General features: G+C 53.5%; 1 protein-coding gene across 4 annotated transcripts in view; it reads left to right on the top strand.

Moving 5' to 3' along the window:
* TLN2 (talin 2) overlaps nt 1-20,934 on the top strand; it is a 170,441-nt gene that overhangs the window by 120,367 nt on the left and 29,140 nt on the right. For all 4 annotated transcript variants that reach the window (XM_075576099.1, XM_075576100.1, XM_075576098.1 and 1 more), the window contains exons 33-42: nt 703-792; nt 888-1,010; nt 1,940-2,083; nt 2,467-2,628; nt 6,272-6,412; nt 7,666-7,847; nt 10,717-10,849; nt 11,390-11,491; nt 12,406-12,576; nt 14,952-15,098. In XM_075576099.1, coding sequence (XP_075432214.1) covers nt 703-792; nt 888-1,010; nt 1,940-2,083; nt 2,467-2,628; nt 6,272-6,412; nt 7,666-7,847; nt 10,717-10,849; nt 11,390-11,491; nt 12,406-12,576; nt 14,952-15,098 — 1,395 coding nt within the window. The remainder of the gene's footprint in view (nt 1-702; nt 793-887; nt 1,011-1,939; nt 2,084-2,466; nt 2,629-6,271; nt 6,413-7,665; nt 7,848-10,716; nt 10,850-11,389; nt 11,492-12,405; nt 12,577-14,951; nt 15,099-20,934) is intronic.

Here is a 20,934-nt window from a genome sequence, read left to right as displayed (position 1 = left end):
GATTCTGGTTGGAAATGTCCCCGCTTACACTATAGAGACACCTGTATAATGTATTCCCATAAACCGCTCTCCTGGGTTTGAGAATTCAAGTTTCAATTATTATAGATTAATGTTAGACGACATAAACACAGGTGACCCGTACCCACTCAACACCGATACCAGGATAAAGCACACTAGGGCTGGATTGCCTAAGCGGTGCTACACCGCAAGAGATTTCCCGATACCCAAGTCTTATTTGATAACTCGGCACTGCTCAGTAAGGCCGCGATTATCGTGGGTGCGCGCGATGGCGTGCCGCCAAAACAATTACCTGCATTCCGTGAAGGGGCACATAGTGTGTGCGGCCGCGAGGAGGCGCGACGGGGAAGCAGCGTCCCGGAGAGACGAATGAATTTGTGTCTCCATGCGATTGCCGTGTGACGTCAGCGTCTTACAGCGGTTCAGCCAATCATGGCGAACCGCTTGCCTGATGTCACGGCCCACGACACTGCCACGCCCCCTGAGGCCGCCTGCACTCTCCTGCCTACAGTGCAGGTTTTGCACATGACGTCACGTGGTCGAGCGCGCACCATGCAACGGCCAGTATAATTGAGGCCTTGGACCATTCCCCTGTGTGGATTAGAAATAAAAACGAGGCCCCACCGGTTGTGCCACGTATGAAGCCCGTGCCCTCACCAGCTCTGTGCCGTTTCCCCCTTTCAGACGGTTAAAGGAACGCTGGAAAACCCCAACGAGCCGGTGAGCGACCTGTCGTACTTTGACTGCATAGAGAGCGTGATGGAGAATTCTAAGGTAACCGCATGCGCCCCAGATCAGCGCCCCTGGGGAGCCTTGGAGACCGCGAGGGGGGTATAACGTTCACGCCTTGTCCCCGCTCCTCCCGCCAGGTCCTCGGAGAATCCATGGCGGGGATCTCCCAGAACGCCAAAACAGGAGATCTGCCGGTGTTCGGGGAGAGCGTGAGGCTGGCCTCCAAGGCGTTGTGTGGGCTGACGGAGGCCGCTGCCCAGGTGAATCCCCCAACTCAATGGGGAAAATAACGACACAATGGTGGCCAACGTCCGTTCTGTGGTGTTGAATGACGGCAGACACGGAGCTCGGCTCACGTGGGAGACTCGTGAAATGGTGGTTGGAGTTGGGGGACCTGGGGGTGTCTCCCATGGGCAATCAATCTCTCCGAGCGTGTATAAGTGCTATGCGAACAATAGGAATTTGTTACACACCGAGCAATATTAAAGAAGTATAATATACTTATACCGATGCTCCTTGGCCACAGTAACACCTGCTGCTGTCCGCGATGTCGGAACAAGGAAGGCGAAGGGGTCGCCGGATTTTCTCAAGCAGGATATTTCCTTGGCCACCACAAGTTGAACCGAGGATCGGAGATGGCTGGAACAAGGCGACTACGACAGGCGATGCGCCGGTTCCACTTGTGGCTAAGTAAATATTCTACTTGCCAAAATCCATAATGCCCTTGTCCTCCATTCTTGCTCAGTATAAATACAGTATGTTTAAGTACAGTTATCCATTGTTGTGTCTGCATGTCTGTGGATTTGAGCGTGTGCATGTATGTATCGGAGTGTACTTATATATATTGAAGTGAGGATAAATCGGACTCTGCATGCAAGGCCTTTTATAACCTATTTAGATCAATGATGTCCCTATAGTGAACCCTACAAACTGTTCCCCCTGTGGTCCTTCAAACCTCTCACCCTGGTGACATTACATATGGGGGATTCACCTGGGATGTATATACTTATCTCAAATGGCAGGTGTATGATGTGGATGGAATAGCCACAGTGAGGTCAACGGGTAGTGGAGAACCTTAACTTTAGCTAGCTAGTAATCGTTTCACACCTGTTAGTTGGGCCAAGACGTCTGATGAGTACTGTATCTCCATCACATGTAAACTATACTGACGTAGGATCTTCCTGTCCAGGCTGCCTACCTGGTCGGTATTTCCGATCCCAACAGCCAAGCCGGACAGCAGGGACTGGTGGATCCCATCCAGTTTGCGAGAGCCAATCAAGCTATCCAAATGGCCTGCCAGAACCTGGTGGATCCGGCCAGCAGCCCGTCCCAGGTGAGTGGGAGGGGAGAGACAAGCGCAGAGGTACTTGGAGTCGAGAGCAGAGTAGGGCGCCAAGACTAGGCACACTTCTGTTAGTGGGTTACAAAAAAGGCAAGGTATTTAGGAGCTTTTCATTGGATATTTGACCAAAAACGGTACATCAACATATCATACATGTATGGCATGGGAGGAGGGAGATCCCACGTAGGAATTGAATGCTTGTATTTTATTTTCAAGATTGACACCTCAACCATTACACCACTTTTGGATTGTCCATATTGCCTATTTGTTGTGTTGTTGCACATGGAGACTTGAGAATGGTTTCAGTTCTTATGCTCTTCCGTTCGTTGCTAGCTCTGTCCTCTCAGTAATACCCGGTTTGTCTTGTTCCGTAGGTTTTATCAGCTGCCACCATAGTTGCCAAACACACCTCCGCGTTGTGCAACGCCTGCCGCATTGCGTCATCCAAAACCGCCAATCCCGTGGCCAAGAGACACTTTGTCCAGTCAGCCAAGGAGGTGGCAAACAGCACAGCCAACTTGGTTAAAACAATCAAGGTATTCCTATTGTTTATGTATTAGGCACCTGCATATACCACTGTGCAGTACAACGACGGACACAGTTTCACGGAAGGAAAGATTGCTTTTGCTGTGATGGCAGATTCATGGGGCGCGGTTATTAAAGACTGGGTATACAGTATACAGGAACCTGCTGAGCAAGGTCAAATGGGATCAGGGGTGGCCAACTCCAGCCCCCAAGGGCCAACAACAGGCAAGTTATTGATCAAGTGAGAATGTTAATATCGGGAATAATTTGATTGATCAGGCTATAAGATAGGGTATTGATCCAGGGTGAGATTTTTTTTTTTTTTTTTTTAAACGCAGGCAGATTATTGATCAAGCTACAAGTACCACATAGGCAGGGTATTGGTCCCAGGGAGTGATCTGATTGATCGGTGAATAGATAGGCAGAGTATTGATCAGGATGAAATGTAGGCTGGGGATTTATCCAGGGATAGGCATTTCCCAGAAGAATTGGTTTGGGTAAACCAAATCAATCGGGGATAAAGAACCCGGCATGATCCTTCCAGCAGATCCACCCATTGTACGTGTAACGCGGTGTGTGGGCGCTGAGCGCCGGTGCACAACCGTCAAAATAAAGTAGTCACCGGGCGGAATTTGGCTTGTATAACCCGTCAATCCCTTCCCAGTGGAAAACCAGAAACTAGAGGTGTCCGCTTAACCCACTACCTACCACAAGGGTTAGCCGTGCATGTCTTCATGCTCCGAAGCTTGGCGAGAAGTGAGGGACATGGGCAGACCCTTTCCTGGGACCCGCGGGACCCGGCCTCTGTGTTTGACTTGTGGCGCTCCTCTCTTCCCCTACCTCTCGCAGACCCTTTCCTGGGACCCCGCGGGACCCGGCCTCTGTGTTTGACTTGTGGCGCTCCTCTCTTCCCCTACCTCTCGCAGACCCTTTCCTGGGACCCAGCGGGACTCGGCCTCTGTGTTTGACTTGTGGCGCTCCTCTCTTCCCCTACCTCTCGCAGACCCTTTCCTGGGACCCAGCGGGACTCGGCCTCTGTGTTTGACTTGTGGCGCTCCTCTCTTCCCCTACCTCTCGCAGACCCTTTCCTGGGACCCAGCGGGAATCGGCCTCTGTGTTTGACTTGTGGCGCTCCTCTCTTCCCCTGCCTCTCGCAGACCCTTTCCTGGGACCCCGCGGGACTCGGCCTCTGTGTTTGACTTGTGGCGCTCCTCTCTTCCCCTACCTCTCGCAGACCCTTTCCTGGGACCCAGCGGGACCCGGCCTCTGTGTTTGACTTGTGGCGCTCCTCTCTTCCCCTACCTCTCGCAGACCCTTTCCTGGGACCCAGCGGGACTCGGCCTCTGTGTTTGACTTGTGGCGCTCCTCTCTTCCCCTACCTCTCGCAGACCCTTTCCTGGGACCCAGCGGGACCCGGCCTCTGTGTTTGACTTGTGGCACTCCTCTCTTCCCCTACCTCTCGCAGACCCTTTCCTGGGACCCCGCGGGACTCGGCCTCTGTGTTTGACTTGTGGCGCTCCTCTCTTCCCCTACCTCTCGCAGACCCTTTCCTGGGACTCGGCCTCTGTGTTTGACTTGTGGCGCTCCTCTCTTCCCCTGCCTCTCGCAGACCCTTTCCTGGGACCCCGCGGGACTCGGCCTCTGTGTTTGACTTGTGGCGCTCCTCTCTTCCCCTGCCTCTCGCAGACCCTTTCCTGGGACCCAGCGGGACTCGGCCTCTGTGTTTGACTTGTGGCGCTCCTCTCTTCCCCTACCTCTCGCAGACCCTTTCCTGGGACCCAGCGGGACTCGGCCTCTGTGTTTGACTTGTGGCGCTCCTCTCGCAGACCCTTTCCTGGGACCCAGCGGGACTCGGCCTTTGTGTTTGACTTGTGGCGCTCCTCTCTTCCCCTACCTCTCGCAGACCCTTTCCTGGGACCCGGCCTCTGTGTTTGACTTGTGGCGCTCCTCTCTTCCCCTACCTCTCGCAGACCCTTTCCTGGGACCCAGCGGGACTCGGCCTTTGTGTTTGACTTGTGGCGCTCCTCTCTTCCCCTACCTCTCGCAGACCCTTTCCTGGGACCCGGCCTCTGTGTTTGACTTGTGGCGCTCCTCTCTTCCCCTACCTCTCGCAGACCCTTTCCTGGGACCCCGCGGGACCCGGCCTCTGTGTTTGACTTGTGGCGCTCCTCTCTTCCCCTACCTCTCGCAGACCCTTTCCTGGGACCCAGCGGGACCCGGCCTCTGTGTTTGACTTGTGGCGCTCCTCTCTTCCCCTACCTCTCGCAGACCCTTTCCTGGGACCCAGCGGGACCCGGCCGCTGTGTTTGACTTGTGGCGCTCCTCTCTTCCCCTGCCTCTCGCAGACCCTTTCCTGGGACCCCGCGGGACTCGGCCTCTGTGTTTGACTTGTGGCGCTCCTCTCTTCCCCTGCCTCTCGCAGACCCTTTCCTGGGACCCCGCGGGACTCGGCCGCTGTGTTTGACTTGTGGCGCTCCTCTCTTCCCCTACCTCTCGCAGACCCTTTCCTGGGACCCAGCGGGACCCGGCCTCTGTGTTTGACTTGTGGCGCTCCTCTCTTCCCCTACCTCTCGCAGACCCTTTCCTGGGACCCCGCGGGACTCGGCCTCTGTGTTTGACTTGTGGCGCTCCTCTCTTCCCCTACCTCTCGCAGACCCTTTCCTGGGACCCCGCGGGACCCGGCCTTTGTGTTTGACTTGTGGCGCTCCTCTCTTCCCCTACCTCTCGCAGACCCTTTCCTGGGACCCAGCGGGACTCGGCCTCTGTGTTTGACTTGTGGCGCTCCTCTCTTCCCCTACCTCTCGCAGAGCCTTTCCTGGGACCCAGCGGGACTCGGCCTCTGTGTTTGACTTGAGGCGCTCCTCTCTTCCCCTACCTCTCGCAGACCCTTTCCTGGGACCCCGCGGGACTCGGCCTCTGTGTTTGACTTGTGGCGCTCCTCTCTTCCCCTACCTCTCGCAGACCCTTTCCTGGGACCCAGCGGGACCTGGCCTCTGTGTTTGACTTGTGGCGCTCCTCTCTTCCCCTGCCTCTCGCAGACCCTTTCCTGGGACCCCGCGGGACTCGGCCTCTGTGTTTGACTTGTGGCGCTCCTCTCTTCCCCTACCTCTCGCAGACCCTTTCCTGGGACCCCGCGGGACTCGGCCTCTGTGTTTGACTTGTGGCGCTCCTCTCTTCCCCTACCTCTCGCAGACCCTTTCCTGGGACCCAGCGGGACCCGGCCTCTGTGTTTGACTTGTGGCGCTCCTCTCTTCCCCTACCTCTCGCAGACCCTTTCCTGGGACCCAGCGGGACTCGGCCTCTGTGTTTGGCTTGTGGCGCTCCTCTCTTCCCCTACCTCTCGCAGACCCTTTCCTGGGACCCAGCGGGACCCGGCCTCTGTGTTTGACTTGTGGCGCTCCTCTCTTCCCCTACCTCTCGCAGACCCTTTCCTGGGACCCAGCGGGACCCGGCCTCTGTGTTTGACTTGTGGCGCTCCTCTCTTCCCCTACCTCTCGCAGACCCTTTCCTGGGACCCAGCGGGACTCGGCCTCTGTGTTTGACTTGTGGCGCTCCTCTCTTCCCCTACCTCTCGCAGACCCTTTCCTGGGACCCAGCGGGACTCGGCCTCTGTGTTTGACTTGTGGCGCTCCTCTCTTCCCCTACCTCTCGCAGAACCTCGACGGGGACTTTTCAGATGAGAATCGTGACAAGTGCAGCACGGCGACGGCCCCGCTGATTGAAGCGGTGGAGAACCTGACGGCGTTCGCCTCCAACCCCGAATTTGCCAGTATCCCGGCCCAGCTCAGCATCGAGGTGAAAAGGGGCTTTTCCGTCACCTGTTAACCCCTTTGTGTCCAGAAGGGCCCCTAACTGCTCCTGTGCCCCGCTCCCCTAACTGCTCCTGTGCCCCCTGCTCCCCTAACGGCTCCTGTGCCTCCGCTCCCCTAACGGCTCCTGTGCCCCGCTCCCCTAACTGCTCCTGTGCCCCGCTCCCCTAACTGCTCCTGTGCCTCCTGCTCCACTATCGGCTCCTGTGCCCCTGCTCCCCTATCGGCTCCTGTGCCCCCGCTCCCCTATCGGCTCCTGTGCCCTTGCTCCCCTATCGGATCCTTTGCCCCTGCTCCCCTATCGGCTTCTGCGCCCCTGCTCCCCTATCGGCTCCTGTGCCCCTGCTCCCCTATCGGCTCCTGTGCCCCTGCTCCCCTATCGGCTCCTGTGCCCCCTGCTCCCCTAACGGCTCCTGTGCCCCTGCTCCCCTAACGGCTCCTGTGCCCCCTGCTCCCCTATCGGCTCCTGTGCCCCTGGTCCCCTAACGGCTCCTGTGCCCCTGCTCCCCTAACGGCTCCTGTGCCTCCTGCTCCCCTAACGGCTCCTGTGCCTCCTGCTCCCCTAACGGCTCCTTTGCCCCTGCTCCCCTAACGGCTCCTTTGCCCCTGCTCCCCTAACGGATCCTTTGCCCCTGCTCCCCTAACGGCTCCTGTGCCTACTCCCCTAACGGCTCCTGTGCCTCCTGCTCCCCTAACGGCTCCTGTGCCCCTGCTCCCCTATCGGCTCCTGTGCCCCTGCTCCCCTATCGGCTCCTGTGCCTCCTGCTCCCCTATCGGCTCCTGTGCTCCTGCTCCCCTATCGGCTCCTGTGCCCCCCTCCCCTAACGGCTCCTGTGCCCCTGCTCCCCTAACGGCTCCTGTGCCTCCTGCTCCCCTATCAGCTCCTGTGCTCCTGCTCCCCTATCGGCTCCTGTGCCCCCCCTCCCCTAACGGCTCCTGTGCCCCCCTTTCCCCTAACGGCTCCTGTGCCCCCTGTAACTCCTCCCCCAGTACCCCTCCCCTAACTGCTCCCTATACCCCTCCCTGTAACAACCCGTTCCCTAGCTGCACAAGGGAAGTGGAATAAGAGAAAAGCCCCTTGATACTCCGGTGCCAGGTGATGCAGATTCTGCAGCCTGCGCATGTTTTTAGGGCGATGCCCCAGTTTGTTACACAACCCCCCAGAACTATGCGTTCAGGTTCCAGTTAAACCGGTCACTGCTGACCCACCACCTGACCGGTGTCTCTGTCTCATCCCAGGGATCCCGAGCACAGGAGCCCATCTTGGTGTCTGCGGTCACCATGCTGGAGAGCTCATCATCGCTAATTAAGACGGCTCGATCGCTGGCCATAAATCCCAAGGACCCACCCACGTGGTCCAGCCTGGCCGGCCACTCCCGCATCGTGTCGGACTCCATCAAGAGTCTCATTACCTCCATCAGGTAGGGGTGAAACTTCGCTGAATGGACTCAAATTATCTGTACAGCGCCCATAAGAGAAAGGGGATGGTCCCCGCTCTGCTGATAATGACAAAATACTGTACATGTATATATATATGAAAACACACAAAAAAGACTGACAAGATCCCTATATTAAGCACTCACAATAAGTGTGTAATAACTAAATCAAAAAAGAAAACAAAAAAACCTGGAACCATGAGTCAGCAGTGAAAATGCGTCAAAGATTTTAATAAGAAGCAGTGAAACACACTCACATAAAACATACATAAACTAATGGTAACCTAACAAAAAATAACAAGCAAGAAACGATATGAGTATATATGAACACATGCTAAGTAAAAAACTGAACTAATGCGCCAAAAAACATATCTCGGTAAATATCCAATAAATAAATGGAAAGATACAAATCAGCCAAAAAAGAGCAGACACCCCTTAATAATCCTAACTACCAGAAAATAAGAAAGAAGAAAAGCTAAATACTAAACTCCTAAACTAATATTCAAATCAAGAAAAACTGGTAGAAACAGAAGAAAAATATAAATTACAATAAACGTATATACTAAAAATATAGTACACAGAAAAAATATATATAACCAAGGGGGAGACACAGGGGAGGAAAAATATGGAAACAAACCCCATACCCTGTACAAACATAGCATGAGAAAAATAGTAACATATCCATGAACAAAATGAAGGTGCGAGAGAGGATCCACAAAAATACTGATTGCAACAAGTGCTAAATTCACAGGGGTGCACCAAAAAAAGTTCATCTTGCAACAAATAGTGACATGGGGGTAACCAAGCCCCTAGTTTCGCCCAGCGGGGGGCTTCATCCCGGAGTGGTTAATTACTTTGGTGCGCCCCCTGTGAATTTTATTTACCATCCTGACATGTGGACATTTGGAGGAAATCTCTACCGTCAGGATTCCTATGGACTCATCATCTCCATTAGGAGCCGAGTATTTCCCTGCTTGTCATTAGGGGTTTTATCTTTATGGGACTGGCTTTTCCACATTCAATTTAGCACTTGGTGCAATCAGTATTTTTGTGGATCCTCTCTCGCACCTTCATTTTGTTCATGGATATGTTACTATTTTTCTCATGCTATGTTTGTACAGGGTATGGGGTTTGTTTCCATATTTTTCCTCCCCTGTGTCTCCCCCTTGGTTATATATATTTTTCTGTGTTCTATATTTTTAGTATATACGTTTATTGTAATTTATATTTTTCTTCAGTTTCTACGAGTTTTTCTTGATTTGAATATTAGTTTAGGAGTTTAGTATTTAGCTTTTCTTCTTTCTTGTTTTCTGGTAGTTAGGATTATTAAGGGGTGTCTGTTCTTTTTTGGCTGATTTGTATCTTTCCATTTATTTATTGGATATTTACCGAGATATGTTTTTTGGCGCATTAGTTCAGTTTTTTACTTAGCATGTGTTCATATATACTCATATCGTTTCTTGCTTGTAATTTTTTGTTAGGTTACCATTAGTTTATGTATGTTTTATGTTAGTGTGTTTCACTGCTTCTTAATAAAATCTTTGACGCATTTTCACTGCTGACTCATGGTTCCAGATTTTTTTGTTTTCTTTTTTGATTTAGTTATTACAGGCTTATTGTGAGTGCTTAATATAGGGATCTTGTCTTTTTTGTGTGTTTTCATATTATTTTTTATCCCTTAGCACCCCCAGGATTTTTACTATCTTATTATTGGTTTTTTTAAGTTAATCTTTAAACATCAATATTATATTTATTTTTGGGTCCTGGGTTAGCCTTTTCTATTAATATAGTGTTAGCGACTTTTCCTTTTTGTGTGTGTTTGATATATATATACTGTCTGTGTATGTATGTGTATATATATATGTATATATTTATATATATATTTATATTTATATTACACACACACACCTATCTCTCTCACACGCTGAACCAGTGAACCGTCAGGGTACTTACATATTTTTATGTGTGAACTATATATACTTTTATATATATATATTTTTAAATATATTTGTATCCGTAGCAGATATTAATTAGCTGAGGTTTTACACTTTCAATATTTGTCTGACCAAGTGAACTTATTATCATATGCACTGAGCCTACGTTTAGATAATATGCCTCAGACCATAAGGGACATTAAGCATGAGGCTTTTCTAAATTCATTACATATATACGCAAGCAGCTATATTGCATTGATATAAGGATAGTATTTGTAACATGAACCCTGACAGGGTCATTTGTCTGGCTTTATAGGGCAGAATATCTATATAGATCTGAACCCTAATAGAGCAATTTAGTGCTTATAAGGTTTTAAGTATTTTCTTCTCAAACTATTATGAATTAATAATAATAATGAGTGCTTATCAGAGGGACTTCTTTTCTCGTGTGTATATGTGGGTGTGTATATGTGTGTGTGTATATATATATATATATATATTATATATATATATATATATATATATATATATATATATATACACACACACACACACACCAAATTGTGAATGTTACCGTTTGGTTGGGTTTGAGGTACCTGATGATTTCAGGGTAATAAATCCGTTACACACTCTACCTCTATCCGGTTTCCCATTGGTTAAGGGGAGGGAGGGGTTAAACAGCCCTGTGATGTGATGACAACAAAAATAAGTGAAACTAAAATTTGACCATGAGTGTGGCTATCTGTAGCTTGTGGCTGCCTCCTTTCTGAGACCTAGTGTCTCGGCGTCTCTCGCGCTAGTGACGTCAGTATGCCTGCGTCATTCAAACCCGACGCGTGTTTCGTTCCTATTGGAACTTCTTCAGAAGAAGTTAGCTCGTGAGATGGGGATGGAATAATGTCTTCTCCTCGCCGTTGCAGGGACAAAGCCCCAGGACAGAGAGAATGCGACTACTCCATCGACAGCATCAACCGATGCGTCCGCGACATCGAGCAGGCGTCTCTCGCCAGCGTCAGCCAGAACCTGGCCATGCGGGACGACATCTCGCTGGAGGTATCGCGGTCGTCCTTTTATTCGTACTGTTGGACGCACTGACCTGTGCATTTCCGGTAACTGTGGGAGGCCGGTGACCAACGCACCAAGTAGTCTTGAACTTGTAGTGATGTGGAAACTTTGTAGGAAACATCGGCCTAATCCATGAGACACCATTCCAGTGACTGACCTATAGGGTGTATTCTAGCGACTGATGCCATTTTATGGAAAAGCACCACTTAGTAAATATGGGCCACAGTCTGGCCGGTAGCAGGCAGGACAATCCCATGCAAGGTTTTCCAACCATGGAGTGGTTTGTAAGCACCCGGCAGGGCCTCCTTCACCACAAGAGGCTCTGAGCCGTGTACCTCACTGTTGTACTTCAGATCTCCTGCCTCTGGGTCCCCTCCACTGACCCAACGTACTACGGAGCCGCCTTGCGGGTGCCGGGCCTTGTTGCTTCCTTATGCTAACGACTCATTAGGGAAGTGTGTTGAATTGCCGTTATTTCTCCTTGCGGTGTTGTACCGGCTTGACCGTAAGATCTGTTTTTCCTTCCAGGCTTTGCAGGAGCAGCTGTCCTCTGTGGTCCAAGAGATCGGTCACCTCATTGATCCCATCGCTACGGCCGCGCGCGGAGAAGCAGCTCAGCTGGGACACAAGGTGTGTGACCTGTCCCTGTAGCTACTGTATAACACAACCTGTAGTATGTCATGTTCAGGGGAGAGGAAAGAAATCGCTGTCCCTCTCTGTACATCAACATAGTGCCCTATGTACACCGTATATATATATATTCTCATCAATATCAGATTATAAACAAGGGGTTGGCGACCTTTTCTGAGCACGGCCGCCACTGGAGGACTTGAAAATCTTGACGCTCCGCTGCTCATCAAACGTCACGCAACCGGTCTGTCCCACACACTCGCCCGCGCCCCACACGCTCGCCCTCCGCGAACGCACCTCACGCTTGCCCTCCTTGAACGCGCCCCCCACGCTCGCCCTTCTTCGAACGCACCCCACACTCTCGCCCTCCTCGCACGCGCCCCACACTCTCGCCCTCCTCGCACGCGCCCACCCGCTCGCCCTCCTCACAAGCGCCCCACACGCTCGCCCTCTCCGCATGCGTCCTCCTTGCCCCACCCGCTTGCCCTCTCCGCCCGCGCCCCACACGCTCGCCCTCCTCGCCCACGCCCTCTGCGCTCGCCTATCCTATCCACGCGGCTGTAATCTTGCATCTTCTCACTGTACCGAAAACCTGGCTACAACTGTATACACCAGGCCTACTGAGCCACTAATTGAGCCAGCTGTGCTGAAGTAGGGATATTCTGAAAACTTGGCCTGTTTGCGGCCCTCGAGGACTGGAGTTGTGCAGGCCTGGTACACATTGTAGTAATCTTTCCGAAATTGCCCCACTGTTGAACACAACATTGGCACGATACCGCCGTGCCAGCTCGTCCGCGGTACATTAGTCCATTCTTCCAGGCTGGAGTATCTCCTCCTGGCAGGAACGCCTGCTGTGTTGCGAGACCTCCCACCTTCGCTGACTGCTCCCGTGTTAAAACCCGCTCCCTTCCCAGGTCACTCAGCTGGCCCGTTACTTCGAGCCGCTCATCATGGCCGCCGTCGGGGTGGTCTCCAAGATCCTGGATCATCAGCAGCAGATGACGGTGCTGGATCAGACCAAGACGCTGGCGGAGTCCGCCCTGCAGATGCTGTACGCAGCCAAGGAGGGCGGCGGTAATCCCAAGGTACAGTCGCGGCCTCGTCGGTCCGCTAATGGGGTCCACGGCAATGATCAAATCATTGTATGCGGCGCATCTTAAACATGGCGGCCATCAAGATTTCCTAAAGCCGGTGCTTGGTAACTGAGCCCCGATTACAGCGACGTTGGAATCTGCGCCGAATTGTTCGCATTGGTCCGAGGTCCAAGCACATGATCTGCGCGAAATGCGAGTGGGTTTTGGATACGGAGATATTTACAGTTTTGGCTTCACGGGGTGAAATCTGCAAAACTAAAAGGAAATAGATACTTTAAAGAGGGACGGGGAGGATCGAGGGGTTGGGGAGAATAGGGGTGAAGGACTGGCGGGATAGAGGTGAGGGATGGGGGGGATAGAGTGAGGGATAAAACGAGGGACGGGATAGAGATGAGAGGCAAGAGATTTGAAATAATTTTGTTTGTCGTGTATAATCTAAGATTAATTGCCAAATTAAATAGATTAGATAAGATATATATCTATATATCTATATATCTCCATCCCTCTATATATCCCTCTACCACCTGTGCTCTTGACCCCATTCCCTCCCATCTCCTAAAACCTCTTGCTCCTACTATAATCCCTACGCTCACACACATTTTTAACTCCTCCCTATACTCTGGTACCTTTCCCTCCTCCTTCAAACAGGGAACAGTTATACCATTACTCAAAAACAGCAAGCTTGACCCTACCTGTCCTAACTATCGACCTGTCTCCTTCCTGCCTTTTGCCTCTAAACTCCTTGAACATCTTGTATTCTCTCGCTTGCATCATTTTCTCAACACCTATTCTCTCCTAGACCCTCTACAATCTGGCTTCCGCACTGCTCACTCCACTGAAACAGCCCTCACTAAAATAACTGACGACCTCCATGCTGCCAAAGACAGAGGTCATTACACTCTGCTCATATTACGTGACCTCTCTGCAGCGTTTGATACCGTGGACCACCCTCTTCTCCTTCACATTCTCCATACTCTTGGTATTCGTAACAAAGCTCTATCCTGGATCACCTCTTACCTCTCCCATCGTACTTTCAGTGTCTCTTCTGCTATCACCTCCTCCTCTATCAATCTCTCTGTGGGGGTACCCCAGGGCTCTGTCCTGGAACCTCTTCTCTTTTCTCTGTACAAACTCTCTCTAGGTGACCTAATCACATCTCTTGGGTTTAAATATCACCTCTATGCTGACGACACACAAATTTACTTTTCAACCCCTGACCTTACACCTGCTGTCCAAACCAAAAAATTTGAATGTCTCTCTGCGATATCATCCTGGATGGCCTCCGCTGACTTAAACTCAACATGTCAAAAACAGAGCTCCTCATATTTCCTCCCAAACCTGGCCCTACTAACTCCTTCCACATTACTGTTGGAAGCACCATCATACACCCAGTAGCCCAAGCACGCTACCTAGGGGTCACACTTGACTCCTCTCTCACATTCTCTTCTCACATTCAAAAGGTAGCTAAAACCTGTCGTTATTTTCCTCCGCAATATAACTAAGATACGCCCTTTCCTCTGTTGCTCGACTGCAAAAACTCTAACACAGGCCCTCATTCTCTCCCGTCTCGATTACTCTAACTTCCTGCTGTCCGGCCTTCCTGCCTCTCACCTGTCTCCCCTACAATCTATCCTAAACGCTGCTGCCAGAATCACTCTACTCTTTCCTAGATCTGTCTCAGCATCTCCCCTGCTGAAATCCCTCTCCTGCCTTCCTATCAAATCCCGCATCTCACACTCCATTCTTCTCCTCACTTTTAAAGCTTTACACTCTTCTGCCCCTCCTTACATCTCAGCCCTAATTTCTCGTTATGCACCATCCCGACTCTTGCGTTCTGCTCAAGGATGTCTTCTCTCTACCCCCTTTGTATCTAACCCCCTCTCTTGCCTTAAACCTCTCTCACTTTCTGCCCCACACCTCTGGAATGCCCTTCCCCTCAATACCCGACTAGCACCCTCTCTATCCACCTTTAAGACCCACCTTAAAACACACCTTGTTAAGGAAGCATGAGTAGCTCTATGAGTTATAGTTTAACACCGTATACTTAAGCCGTGGCCCCTTGCAGACGCACTTTCCAGAATGCCCACTCTATACATCCTTCCTACCTACCAATTCGATTGTAAGCTCTTCGGAGCAGGGTCTCCTTTTCCTAAATGTTACTATTATGTCTGAAGCACTTTACCCCATTATGTGTTATTTGTTATTTATATGATTGTCACGTGTATTACTGTGTGACACGCTATGTACATTAATGGCTCTATATAAATAATGACATACATACATATACATACGCACACGCACACAAACACACCCCTTATACGTGGGTGTACGTACAGTTTTCAGGCCTCAGCGTTTTTCCCCCGCAGGCCTCGCATACTCACGACGCGATCACAGAGGCCACCCAGCTGATGACGGAGGCCGTGGACGATCTCATGATCACCCTGAACGAAGCCGCCAGTGAGGTTGGAATGGTCGGAGGCATGGTGGACTCCATCGCAGAAGCAATGAGCAGGGTGAGTGCGCGGTGATACCGGGTCTTCCTGTATGGGCTGAGTGCGCGGTGATACTGGGTCTTCCTGTATGGGCTGAGTGCGCGGTGATACTGGGTCTTCCTGTATGGGGTGAGCGCGCGGTGATACTGGGTCTTCCTGTATGGGGTGAGCGCGCGGTGATACCGGGTCTTCCTGTATGGGGTGAGCGCGCGGTGATACTGGGTCTTCCTGTATGGGGTGAGCGCGCGGTGATACCGGGTCTTCCTGTATGGGGTGAGCGCGCGGTGATACCGGTCTTCCTGTATGGGCTGAGTGCGCAGTGATACTGGGTCTTCCTGTATGGGGTGAGCGCGCGGTGATACCGGGTCTTCCTGTATGGGCTGAGCGCGCAGTGATACCGGGTCTTCCTGTATGGGGTGAGCGCGCGGTGATACGGGTCTTCCTGTATGGGGTGAGCGCGCGTGATACCGGTCTTCCTGTATGGGCTGAGCGCGCGTGATACCGATCTTCCTGTATGGGCTGAGCGCGCAGTGATACCGGTTTTCCTGTATGGGGTGAACGCGCAGTGATACCGGGTCTTCCTGTATGGGGTGAGCGCGCGGTGATACCAGGTCTTCCTGTATGGGCTGAGCGCGCGGTGATACCGGTCTTCCTGTATGGGGTGAGCGCGCAGTGATACCGGTCTTCCTGTATGGGCTGAGCGCGCAGTGATACCGGGTCTTCCTGTATGGGGTGAGCACACAGTGATACCGGTCTTCCTGTATGGGGTGAGCACGCAGTGATACCGGGTCTTCCTGTATGGGCTGAGTGTGCGGTGATACCGGGTCTTCCTGTATGGGGTGAGTGCGCGGTGATACCGGGTCTTCCTGTATGGGCTGCGTGTGCGGTGATACTGGGTCTTCCTGTATGGGGTGAGCGCGCGGTGATACCGGGTCTTCCTGTATGGGCTGAGCGCACAGTGATACCGGTCTTCCTGTATGGGCTGAGTGCGCAGTGATACTGGGTCTTCCTGTATGGGCTGAGTGTGCGGTGATACCGGGTCTTCCTGTATGGGCTGAGTGCGCAGTGATACTGGGTCTTCCTGTATGGGCTGAGTGTGCGGTGATACCGGGTCTTCCTGTATGGGGTGAGTGCGCGGTGATACCGGGTCTTCCTGTATGGGCTGAGTGTGCGGTGATACTGGGTCTTCCTGTATGGGGTGAGCGCGCGGTGATACCGGGTCTTCCTGTATGGGGTGAGCACGCAGTGATACCGGGTCTTCCTGTATGGGCTGAGTGTGCGGTGATACCGGGTCTTCCTGTATGGGGTGAGTGCGCAGTGATACCGGGTCTTCCTGTATGGGCTGAGTGTGCGGTGATACTGGGTCTTCCTGTATGGGGTGAGCGCGCGGTGATACCGGGTCTTCCTGTATGGGCTGAGCGCACAGTGATACCGGGTCTTCCTGTATGGGGTGAGCGCGCGGTGATACCGGGTCTTCCTGTATGGGGTGAGCGCGCAGTGATACCGGTCTTCCTCTTTGGGGTGAGCGCGCGGTGATACCGGGTCTTCCTGTATGGGGTGAGCGCGCGGTGATACCGGGTCTTCCTGTATGGGGTGAGCGCGCGGTGATACCGGGTCTTCCTGTATGGGGTGAGCGCGCAGTGATACCGGTCTTCCTCTTTGGGGTGAGCGCGCGGTGATACCTTGTCTTCCTGTATGGGGTGAGCGCGTGGTGATACCGGGTCTTCCTGTATGGGGTGAGCGCACAGTGATACCGGGTCTTCCTGTATGGGGTGAGCGCGCGGTGATACCGGGTCTTCCTGTATGGGGTGAGCGCGCGGTGATTCCGGATCTTCCTGTATGGGGTGAGCGCGCGGTGATACCGGGTGTTCCTGTATGGGGTGAGCGCGCGGTGATACCGGTCTTCCTGTATGGGGTGAGCGCGCGTGATACCGGGTCTTCCTGTATGGGGTGAGCGCGCGGTGATACCGGGTCTTCCTGTATGGGCTGAGCCCGCAGTGATACGGGTCTTCCTATATGGGCTGAGTGCGCGGTGATACCGGTCTTCCTGTATGGGGTGAGCGCGCGGTGATAACGGGTCTTCCTGTATGGGGTGAGCACGCAGTGATACCGGGTCTTCCTGTATGGGCTGAGTGTGCGGTGATACCGGGTCTTCCTGTATGGGGTGAGTGCGCGGTGATACCGGGTCTTCCTGTATGGGCTGCGTGTGCGGTGATACTGGGTCTTCCTGTATGGGGTGAGCGCGCGGTGATACCGGGTCTTCCTGTATGGGCTGAGCGCACAGTGATACCGGTCTTCCTGTATGGGCTGAGTGCGCAGTGATACTGGGTCTTCCTGTATGGGCTGAGTGTGCGGTGATACCGGGTCTTCCTGTATGGGCTGAGTGCGCAGTGATACTGGGTCTTCCTGTATGGGCTGAGTGTGCGGTGATACCGGGTCTTCCTGTATGTGGTGAGTGCGCGGTGATACCGGGTCTTCCTGTATGGGCTGAGTGTGCGGTGATACTGGGTCTTCCTGTATGGGGTGAGCGCGCGGTGATACCGGGTCTTCCTGTATGGGGTGAGCACGCAGTGATACCGGGTCTTCCTGTATGGGCTGAGTGTGCGGTGATACCGGGTCTTCCTGTATGGGGTGAGTGCGCAGTGATACCGGGTCTTCCTGTATGGGCTGAGTGTGCGGTGATACTGGGTCTTCCTGTATGGGGTGAGCGCGCGGTGATACCGGGTCTTCCTGTATGGGCTGAGCGCACAGTGATACCGGGTCTTCCTGTATGGGGTGAGCGCGCGGTGATACCGGGTCTTCCTGTATGGGGTGAGCGCGCAGTGAGACCGGTCTTCCTCTTTGGGGTGAGCGCGCGGTGATACCGGGTCTTCCTGTATGGGGTGAGCGCGCGGTGATACCGGGTCTTCCTGTATGGGGTGAGCGCGCGGTGATACCGGGTCTTCCTGTATGGGGTGAGCGCGCAGTGATACCGGTCTTCCTCTTTGGGGTGAGCGCGCGGTGATACCTTGTCTTCCTGTATGGGGTGAGCGCGTGGTGATACCGGGTCTTCCTGTATGGGGTGAGCGCACAGTGATACCGGGTCTTCCTGTATGGGGTGAGCGCGCGGTGATACCGGGTCTTCCTGTATGGGGTGAGCGCGCGGTGATTCCGGATCTTCCTGTATGGGGTGAGCGCGCGGTGATACCGGGTGTTCCTGTATGGGGTGAGCGCGCGGTGATACCGGTCTTCCTGTATGGGGTGAGCGCGCGTGATACCGGGTCTTCCTGTATGGGGTGAGCGCGCGTGATACCGGGTGTTCCTGTATGGGGTGAGCGCGCAGTGCTACCGGGTCTTCCTGTATGGGGTGAGCGCGCAGTGATACCGGGTCTTCCTGTATGGGGTGAGCGCGCGGTGATACCGGGTCTTCCTCTTTGGGGTGAGACCACGGTGATACCGGTCTTCCTGTATGGGGTGAGCGCGCGGTGATACCGGTCTTCCTGTATGGGGTGAGCGCGCGGTGATACCGGGTCTTCCTGTATGGGGTGAGTGCGCGGTGATACCGGGTCTTCCTGTATGGGCTGAGCACGCAGTGATACGGGTCTTCCTGTATGGGGTGAGCGCGCGGTGATACCGGGTCTTCCTGTATGGGCTGAGCCCGCAGTGATACGGGTCTTCCTATATGGGCTGAGTGCGCGGTGATACTGGGTCTTCCTGTATGGGGTGAGTGCGCGGTGATACTGGGTCTTCCTGTATGGGGTGAGCGCGCGGTGATAACGGGTCTTCCTGTATGGGGTGAGCGCACGGTGATACCGGGTCTTCCTGTATGGGGTGAGCGCGCGGTGATACCGGGTCTTCCTGTATGGGGTGAGCGCGCAGTGATACCGGTCTTCCTCTTTGGGGTGAGCGCGCGGTGATACCGGGTCTTCCTGTATGGGGTGAGCGCGTGGTGATACCGGGTCTTCCTGTATGGGGTGAGCGCGCGGTGATACCGGATCTTCCTGTATGGGGTGAGCGCACAGTGATACCGGGTCTTCCTGTATGGGGTGAGCGCGCGGTGATACCGGATCTTCCTGTATGGGGTGAGCGCGCGGTGATACCGGGTCTTCCTGTATGGGGTGAGCGCGCGGTGATACCGGGTCTTCCTGTATGGGGTGAGCGCGCGGTGATACCGGTCTTCCTGTATGGGGTGAGCGCGCAGTCATACCGGATCTTCCTGTATGGGGTGAGCGCGCGTGATACCGGTCTTCCTCTTTGGGGTGAGCGCGCAGTGATACCGGGTCTTCCTGTATGGGGTGAGCGCGCAGTGATACCGGGTCTTCCTGTATGGGGTGAGCACGCAGTGATACCGGTCTTCCTCTTTGGGGTGAGACCGCGGTGATACCGGGTCTTCCTGTATGGGGTGAGCGCGCGGTGATACCGGTCTTCCTGTATGGGGTGAGCGCGCGGTGATACCGGGTCTTCCTGTATGGGGTGAGCGCGCGGTGATAACGGGTCTTCCTGTATGGGCTGAGCGCGCAGTGATACCGGGTCTTCCTGTATGGGGTGAGCGCGCGGTGATAACGGGTCTTCCTGTATGGGCTGAGCGCGCAGTGATACCGGGTCTTCCTGTATGGGGGTGAGCGCGCGGTGATAACGGGTCTTCCTGTATGGGGTGAGCGCGCAGTGATACCGGGTCTTCCTGTATGGGGTGAGCACGCGGTGATACCGGGTCTTCCTGTATGGGGTGAGCGCACAGTGATACGGGTCTTCCTGTATGGGGTGAGCGCGCGGTGATACCGGATCTTCCTGTATGGGGTGAGCACGCGGTGATACCGGGTGTTACTTTATGGGCTGAGCGCGCAGTGATACTGGGTCTTCCTGTATGGGGTGAGCGCGCGGTGATACCGGGTCTTCCTGTATGGGGTGAGCGCGCGGTGATACCGGGTCTTCCTGTATGGGGTGAGCGCGGTGATACCGGGTCTTCCTGTATGGGGTGAGCGCGCGGTGATTACGGGTCTTCCTGTATGGGGTGAGCGTGCGGTGATACCGGGTCTTCCTGTATGGGGTGAGCGCGCGGTGATACCGGATCTTCCTGTATGGGGTGAGCGCGCGGTGATACCGGATCTTCCTGTATGGGGTGAGAGCGCGTGATACCGGGTCTTCCTGTATGGGCTGAACGCGCGGTGATACCAGGTCTTCCTGTATGGGGTGAGCGTGCGGTGATACCGGGTCTTCCTGTATGGGGTGAGCGCGCGGTGATACCGGGTCTTCCTGTATGGGGTGAGCGCGCGGTGATACCGGGTCTTCCTGTATGGGGTGAGCGCGCGGTGATACCGGGTCTTCCTGTATGGGGTGAGCGCACATTATGGGGTCTGTGTATCACGACAGTATTGGGTAATCCCACCCAAAATTACCTTCCAGCTAAATATAAATTCATTCTAACTCCCGTCCCCACGTGTTACCCCAAATCCCACCACTTCTAACCGGCTGCAGATAAGGATTGGCCGCTGTATCGGGGAGACCAAGCTATTTCCTCTCCCAGAATCCTCTGTCTCGCTCTAGCGGTTTATTGGTTTCCCGAGTCAGGGCAGTGACTCTGTCCACCATGTTGTTTTATCCCTGGGCAGCAGGGATTTTCTCCCACTTAAGGGTGAAGCACACATTAATATGGGATGTGTCAAACTCTGCACCCCTCTCTGGCATCAAATGCGCTGCCAGTAATATAAGGGAGAAGCCTTATAATAACACAACCAAACCACTAACCCAATTAAATGATAACATTATCCGACATTTGCATATGATTAAAGTGTTTGGTGACCCTCCCGCTCCCCCCCGCCCCCTCCCCCCCTGTGATTTGTGAATGAATGGAACATCCTTGGGGTTGGCTCAATGTATC

This window comes from Ascaphus truei, chromosome 18, assembly GCF_040206685.1.
Source record: "Ascaphus truei isolate aAscTru1 chromosome 18, aAscTru1.hap1, whole genome shotgun sequence".
NCBI lineage: Eukaryota > Metazoa > Chordata > Amphibia > Anura > Ascaphidae > Ascaphus > Ascaphus truei.
Note: the sequence above shows the minus strand (reverse complement) of the source record. Positions and strands in the feature narration are given on the sequence as shown.